General features: G+C 57.5%; 1 protein-coding gene across 1 annotated transcript in view; it reads right to left on the minus strand.

Annotated features, from left to right (window-relative positions):
- The window catches only part of STK10 (serine/threonine kinase 10), a 15,795-nt gene extending 10,401 nt beyond the window's left edge, over positions 1-5,394 (minus strand). The window contains exons 1-6 of the mRNA XM_057385562.1: positions 5,258-5,394; positions 3,651-3,800; positions 2,227-2,299; positions 1,416-1,610; positions 351-432; positions 7-26 (exon numbers count right to left, since the gene is read on the minus strand). Of these exons, the coding sequence (XP_057241545.1) occupies positions 7-26; positions 351-432; positions 1,416-1,610; positions 2,227-2,299; positions 3,651-3,800; positions 5,258-5,303 (566 nt within the window). The 5' untranslated portion in view covers positions 5,304-5,394. The remainder of the gene's footprint in view (positions 1-6; positions 27-350; positions 433-1,415; positions 1,611-2,226; positions 2,300-3,650; positions 3,801-5,257) is intronic.
- Between the last annotated feature and the right edge of the window lie 2,612 nt (positions 5,395-8,006).

The raw sequence follows: 8,006 nt of genomic DNA on the forward strand, positions 1-8,006 counted from the left end.
GCTCACAGCAGGGTGGTGGTGCTGAGCTGCAGCCAAAGGCACCAACACGGAGCGAGGGCTCTGCACGTAGCAGGGAACAGCAGCTCCCAGTTTTTGCTGTGATTTTGGGAAGGGATAGGAGGAAAGGAATGGGATTTTCATCGGGGCTAAGCAGGTAAAACCAAGCTGGCTGCCACATGGACACCTTCAGGCAGCAGGAGCCATTCCTATTCCAGATGGTGTCCACAGGGGCTCTGCAGTTTGCTCCGAAGGGAAAAACATCCCTGACCCTTTTTGGGGAGTTTTAGTGAGCTGTGAGCTTTCTAAACAAGACAGAAATMATCTGAAACCAGGCTGGGGCTGGTCCCTACCTCCAGCAGCTGGGCAGCACTGGGCCGGCTCTCCGGGTTCTTGTCCAGAGCCTTCTTCAGGAAATCTCTGAACTCCAGGGACCTTAAAACACAGTGGGTGATGAGAAATTCAGGAGAGGGAATGGCATCCAGTGGCACAGGGGTCTGCTTGGTCCCTCAGCAGGGTGTGTCCCACCTTCCAACCCGCCACAATTCAGCATTTTGCTCCCGTAAGAAACCCTGTGCTCAGTTATCCTGATTGTTTGGAAGAGAAGCAGCAGGGAGCAGGTTTTGTGATGGCAACAGAAGGTGGGGACTGAGCCCAGCCCCTGTGCCCCAGGGAAAGGCAGAGAAGGGGAGGGGACAGTGGGTACCCCCAAAAGGAGCCCATGGCAGGAGCAGCTTGGAGACAAAGAGCCATCCCCACAGCCCCAGTGGGACAGGGTGGCTGTGAAGGAGCAGAAACCCCATAGGAGGGCACCCTCAGCCTGCAGAGTGCAGCTCAGAGCTCCAGAGCGTGTCCCCRATGTCACCTCTGGCTCCTGAGCAGCTCCAGAGGCAGCATTTCCATCTTTTGGCTGCTGTCCCAACCACTGCTGGGACAACGCTGGTGCCTCCAGTGCTCTGCCAGCAATTTGCTGGTTTCGTGATTTGTTTTGTGCAGCAGGTTTTACAAATAAATAAATAAATCATTAAATAATTAAATAAATAGATAAATAAATAAATAGATAGATAAATAAGAACTGGCTGGTTTGCCTTTAAATTGGAAGAATTGGCTTTCCAGGCTTCAGAGAAAGCAGTTCTGGAGCTCTTGGCATCTCCAGMTTTGGAGAAAAATCTGCCTTTCACACACATGGGATGTTTTGAGAACAGCCAAGGGGTCACCCCTGGTTTTGCGGGGTGTGGAGCAGCTCTGCCTGTGCAGCCTGAGCTCTGTCATCCCGCATCAGCCATCCCCCTGCACACAGCTGGAACAGCTAAAATCCCCCACCGGGCCCCCAAATTAAACAGAACCTCTAAAAGCGGCTGGTTTATCTCCGTGTGAGAGCCGGGAAAGTCTCCCTGCCCTGCCCCTCACCCCCTCACCATTTGCTGGGGCAGCTGAGCGTGGGGGGCTCGGCTTTGGCGATCTTCAGCAGGACCCTCATGGGGTTRAGCTCGTGGTGCGGCGGCTCCATCTGCGCCATCTCGATCAGCGTGATGCCCAGAGACCAGATGTCAGCCTTGTAGTCGTAGGGAGTGTCCTTCATGGTCTCACACATCACCACCTCCGGGGCCATCCTGCCAGGGCACGGTGGGGTGGGGTGACACCGCTGTCACAGCCCCGCGGCGCCCATTGAACATCAATCACAGCTTCACATCGCCCACAGCGCGGCACGAAACTCAGATTTCCCACCCCAGCTCGGGGGTTGGGAAGCAGCAGCATCTTTTCCATGGGTCCAACCCCCTCCCTGCTCCACAGAGAGCAGAGGCAGCCCCCGGAACGCCCTGGGGTCGCTGACATCTGGAGCGGATGTCGCTTCAGAGCAGCAATTAATCCACGCCTTCAGCAAGAAGGGTGATTTAGAGGGTGTGCTTTGGGGGCAGGGACACATTCCCGTGTGCCTGGAGCAGCCCCAAAGCCCATCCCATCCCCAGGGATGTGTGTCCCTCGCTCGGAGACCCTCAGGGTGCTGTGACACCACACAGAGCTCCCACACCACCAGGCTGCTCTGGCTGGGCAAGAAAAACCCTTGGATGTGCAGAAAACAGCCAAGAATCCTCCCAAAAACCCTCCCACCCCGAGACACCGCATTCCCACTCACCCCAAAGCCATCAGACCCCAATTCAGAGCAAACCCCATTTTGGGGTGCAAAGCTCCCGTGACCTCAGGGTCCCTCAGAACACAGGGACTCACCAGTATGGGGTCCCGATGAAGGAATCCCGCTTCTGCAAGGTTTTCAAGTTTTTGGCAGACACCCCAAAGTCAGCTGCAAAGAGCAGTAAATGTTAGAGGCCAGAGGAAAACTGAAAAACCCTCGTGAGCGAGCACACTTGGCCGAGACACAGCCTGGAAAGCAAACACACGCTGGAGGCCAGAGCACGAGAGCAGGGGCTGTGTGCTCCCAGATGGGAACTAAATGTGGTTTGGGGTACATGAATTAAATTGTACGTGAATTGGGGTACTGGGAATTAAATGTGGTTTGGGGTACGTGAATTAAATTGTATGTGAATTGGGGTACTGGGAATTAAACGTGGTTTGGGGTACATGAATTAAATTGTACATGAATTGGGGTACTGGGAATTAAACATGGTTTGGGGTACGTGAATTAAATTGTACATGAATTGGGGTACTGGGAATTAAATGTGGTTTGGGGTACATGAATTAAATTGTATGTGAATTGGGGTATTGGGAATTAAGTGTGGTTTGGGGTACATTAATTAAATTGTACGTGAATTGGGAATTAAATGTGATTTTGGGTATGTGAATTTGGGGTACGTGACCCCCAGGGCTTCCCCCTGCCATGCCCTACAAGGCAGGGCCATAAGGGGTTTTCTTCCCAAACCCTGCACATCTAAGAGGATGATTTTTTTTCTGCAAACAAAAGCAGCTCCGTGGCAGATTTCAGGGCTGTAATTTCCTAGCAAAAAAGCCTGATTTTACAGCAGAAAAACCCCAAAGTGCTGTTACATCACTTCTGTCCCCCCCAGCCACTGCGAGGTGCCTCCCCCTGATTTTGTCCCTTGTGCAGAGAGCAGCTGAAGGCCACCCACATTAAACTGAGGGGACTGAGCCTTTCCAGGTGGGTTTGGTGTCCAGGACAGCCCTGGTGGCAGCTGGAGGAGCTGTCACCCACCTGCAGCCCTGCCTGAGGGGCACCCCCTGAGCTGTTCCTGCAGAAAATCCACCCTCTGCTCCCCCAGCAGATCCCTGGGTGCTGATTTCACTCGAAGCAGAGCGAGCTGGCAGAGCACAGTGCCCCTGTCACCACCAAACCTGCAGTGCAGATAAGAGGAATTCTCGCAGCTGCCAGCTCTGCCAACTGGCACCCCGCACAGGATGCTCAGCGGGCCAAAATGCACAGAGAGCGGGTTCAGGGAGGGATTAAACAAACTCAGGCAACAAAAAAAAACCACCCAGGGCCTGAGTGTGGCTGTGGTTTGGGGGCTCAGCACAGCCACAGATCCCTCTGCCCTTCCACGGAGCAAAATCTGCCCCTCCCTGCCCTGCTGCAGCCCTCATGCAAAATCCCCAAAACATCCCCAAATCGCCAAAACTCAGCTCCAGTGTCCTGGAGGAACAGCTCCAGGGGCAGGAATGGCTCCTGCCCTGCTCCTCACCGAGCTTGATGTCCCCATCCTGGGTGAGGAGCACGTTGCCAGCCTTCAGGTCCCTGTGGATGATGCGTTTGCTGTGCAGGTAGTGCAGAGCTTCCAGCATCTGGCGGCAGATCACACGGATTTGGGGCTCTGTCAGCCCCCGGTCCAGCTCTGCAGGGAGGGATGGGGTGTCAGACAGGACAGGGACACAGGGATGGACAGCACAGGGACACAGGGATGCTCCCCTGAACAGCAGGAACGACCAGGGCACCCAGCAGAGCCCTGCAGAGCCACTGGCCCGGGCTCAGAGGAGCAGGAGGCGATGGAAATCAGCTCGTTAAGGTGATTTATTCCCTAAAGCAGCACTTGCAGCAGAATCCCCAGCTCTTGGAGCTGCTGGCTCGTAGCTCCCTGCTGGGAATGCAGAGCTGGGGCCCTGGAGCAGCAGAGGAGGGGAGCCAGGCATGGGATGGGGTCTGAACTGCACATCCCCTGACAATTTGAGCAGGATGACAAACTGGGTGGGAGAGAGGAGCTGGGCTGGGCTGCAGGACAGCAGGGTGCTCCTGAACCAGCAGCTGYTCTCAGTGCCCAGGAACACGGGGATCAGGGAGTTATCCCTGCCTGGGGATGCAGAGTGCCCCTGACCAGCCCGAGGGACACAGCCCTTCCCAAAGGAACAGGGCTGTCCCCCTCCCTGCCCTGAGCTGGGCTTTGGGCAGCACAACCCATGCTCTGAGTGCCCCAGGGTTCAGGGAGGGTTTGCACACTCCCAGGCACATGATGGGAATCCTGGGGCTGTCCTCTGTGGGGTCAGGTGTGGGATTTTGAGGGTCCCTCCCAGCTAGGCATTTTTGTCACACTTTGCTTTGGACCCGCTTTAAAGAAGTTCCCTAAAAGAGGAAAAAGGTTTAAGAAGGGCTGAGTCCAAGATGTAAAATTTGGTTCCTGGAAATTTAAAGAGAGCCAGGACTTTGGAAAGATCGGGGCTGACAGGGAACAACGCCCGTGGCTGTGTCCCAGCGAGGGGAGCCCAGAGCATCCAATATTCTGTGCACAGGGGGTGTCACAACCCAAGGGTGACACACAGAGGGGCTGTTTGGGGTGCAGCCACCCCTCCCTGCACCCAGCAGCTCTCCCTGCATGGAAGGGAGGAGTTAAAAAAGGGCAGATTCCAGGGATTGCTGCAAAGGGCAGCTCATGAGCTCTGCTGCCTCGCCAGATGACMGACCCCATCCGGAGCCATCAGCAGAGAGATCTGGGGAGATTCATCACTGCAGGCACCCAGCTTGAACAGCTCAGCCCTGCTGCCCTTCCCGGGGAGCTGTGGGAACAGCAGCCCGTGCACCCAGCAGATAAATATTGAAATTCTGCTTTCCCCCGCAGCCAGACTCTCCCTCCTCCCTGTCCCTGCTGATTCCAGCAGCTCTGAAATCACCAAAGGACATTAGAGCAGCTCCAAAACCGCCCCAGGGTGTGAGAATAGGCAAACTCCTGGAAGGGAAGGGGCAGCTGTGGCACAAATCCGTCTGAGGATGCACTCGGAGCCGTGCCAGGAGGGTGGAAATGCCCCTGGGCATCGCCTGGGCACGGGCAGGGCTGCACTCACCCAGCATGGTGGCACTCACCCAGCATGGTGGCATCCACGGCCCCGCCCTGGCAGAACTCGATCATGATCTGGGGGAACAAAGGGACAGGGTTAAAGCCGGGCTTTGGCGGGGACAAAAGCTGCGTTTGCCTCCCCGCATGGCAGAGCTGCCCCCGCACCTCCCCAGAACACATCCCTGGGGCACCCCGAGGATCCCCCCGGCCCCGGGCTCTGATCCCACGCTCTGTCCCCTCCCCCGGGTGGCTGTGACCCCCCAGCAGCCCCCCGGAGCCGCGGTCCCTGCGCTGCCATCCCGTCCCTGTGCCTCGCATCGCTGTCATAGCTGCGAGCTGACGTGGCCGGCAGGGTTCACTCTGCCAGATGAGGACGGGGAGGGCTCTTCATGTCTTTAGGGTGTTTTGGGTAACTATTTTTATTTCCCCGCATCGCTCTGTAGTTCATTGCTCTCTTATTTTGAGCGATAACTCTGTCAGTGACGAGGCTGAGCGCATTCCCCASGCTTTGCCATTTCTCCCCAGGGATGTGCAGAGCCCCGCCAGGCCCACACATCTCCTTCCCTGATCCGTGTCATCCCTCCCGGCTGTCTCCAGCACCCCGGGGATGCAGATCCTGTCCCCACTGTCCCCAGGGATGCAGATCCTGTCCCCAGCACCCCGGGGATGCAGATCCTGTCCCCATCACCCCGGGGATGCAGATCCTGTCCCCATCAGCCCGGGGATGCAGATCCTGTCCCCAACACTCCAGGGATGCAGATCCTGTCCCCACTGTCCCCAGGGTGCAGATCCTGTCCCCATCAGCCCGGGGATGCAGGTCCTGTCCCCATCAGCCCGGGGATGCAGGTCCTGTCCCCAACACTCCAGGGATGCAGATCCTGTCCCCAACACTCCGGGGACGCAGATCCTGTCCCCAACACTCCGGGGATGCAGATCCTGTCCCCACTGTCCCCGGGGTGCAGGTCTTGTCCCCAGCACCCCGAGGATGCAGATCCTGTCCCGGCTATTCCCAGCACCCTGGGGATGCAGATCCTGTCCCCAACACTCCGGGGATGCAGATCCTGTCCCCAGCACCCCGGGGATGCAGATCCTGTCCCCGCTGTCCCCGGGGTGCAGATCCTGTCCCCAGCACCCCGGGGATGCAGATTCTCCCCCCTCACCTCCACCCAGCCGCACCGGAGCCGCCCCGGTGCCGGCCCCAGTTCCCCGCTCGCCGCCGGGGCCGCTCAGATAAACTGATTACAGCTCCGAGCAGCAGGGATTGCGAGGGACAAGAGATGCTTCACCTCTGCAGCGAGCTCTCGTCCTCGCCGAGGTGACACGGGGCAGCATTCCGGAGTGCTGAAATGCCAGAGTTGACTCCGAGGACAGAGCCCGAGCACTGTTTACCAGCTCGGCTCTCTAAACCCATCCAGGGGAGGTCACATTCACCCAGAGCAGCTCCAGGAGCTGAGGGGAGAAGGCTCCAGCTCCCTTTCCCCCTTGGTTTAATTCTGCAGCTCCAGGAAAGCCACAGGGCACCTTCCAGCTCCTCTGCAAGGGAAATGTTGTCCCTGGATCCCTGGCAGTGTCCCAGGCCAGGCTGGACAGGGCTTGGAGCACCCTGGGGGACATGTGCTGTGTCCTGGGGGAGAAGGGGCAGCAGGGGCTCGGGCTGGGGTGCAGCAAACCTGGAATTGCTGGGTGGGAACCAGGCCCAAGGAGTCCCAGAGGGGACAGGCAGAGGTGACAAACCCAGGCAGGTGTGACAGAGGTGCCATCGGGGAAGAGTGAGCAGGAGCCAGAGCTGGGGGAGAGTTTGGGGCAGGCAGGGGTGAGGAGCAGTTGGGAAGGCAAAGGAACCGTTCCCAAAGTGGGAGAGGCCGTGCCCAGCTGGCACAGAGCAGGAGCAGCCTGGCAGGATGGATGGGGCCACCCATGGTACACAGAAACATCTTTCTGTTGCTCAGTACCTTGAACCAGAGCATCAGCAGCTCCAGCAGCAGCTGGAAAGGCAGAAATTGCCTCCTGCCATGGTCCCCCTGGGCTCAGAACTGCCCTGTGCCCCATGCCCACCCCAAACAGCTCCAGGAGGCTCAGTTCAACCCATTCTTCTTGTGGTGCTGCTCGTCACGCTCATCAGAGCAGACTAAAACCACCAGAGGCCACCTAAGAGCAAACCTCACAAAATCCCATTATTCCATTCAGGTTTGCAGTCTGGCAATGAGAAAAGGAGGGGAGTCAGTCCCTCTGAGCCAGCGTGACCCTGTGTGTTCATCCAGACTGCAAATGGGCACTGAGAACATGGAAAACACAGAAAACTTCAAAATACTCGTTTTCAACAAGGGCAGAGGTGCCAGGGAATAATTATGGGTGTGGCCAGCTGTTCGGAACAGCTAAAAAAATAACGAGCTGGTTTCAGCCCAGAAAATGCGATTTAAACAAACCCAACTGGCAGTGTCACAGATCACACTCAGAGCACATTTCCTGCCAGGAGCAGCGCCAGCCTGGAGAGCGCTTTGAGGGAGGCAGCACCAGTGACACCAGTGCTGGGTGTGAGCTGGGAGAACCCACACCTCCTCCTCTCCTCCTCTTCCTCCCTCTGCTCGGGGTCCAGCGCCCTGTGGGGTGTGCAGGGAGCAGCCTGGAGTGGGGCTGCAGCAAACATCCTGTTTATAACCATTTCCTCTGCGCGAAAAACGCAGGCACTTCCTCAGCGAGGGCTGCTGGGGGAGCGCAGGGTTCCTGTGCTGCATCAAAGCTGCGACAAACGCCGGGGATCGCACAGCGTCAACA

Source organism: Malurus melanocephalus, unplaced genomic scaffold (assembly GCF_030028575.1).
Source record: "Malurus melanocephalus ecotype Western Australia unplaced genomic scaffold, MMel_1.1 scaffold_843, whole genome shotgun sequence".
In the NCBI taxonomy this organism is placed as follows: domain Eukaryota; kingdom Metazoa; phylum Chordata; class Aves; order Passeriformes; family Maluridae; genus Malurus; species Malurus melanocephalus.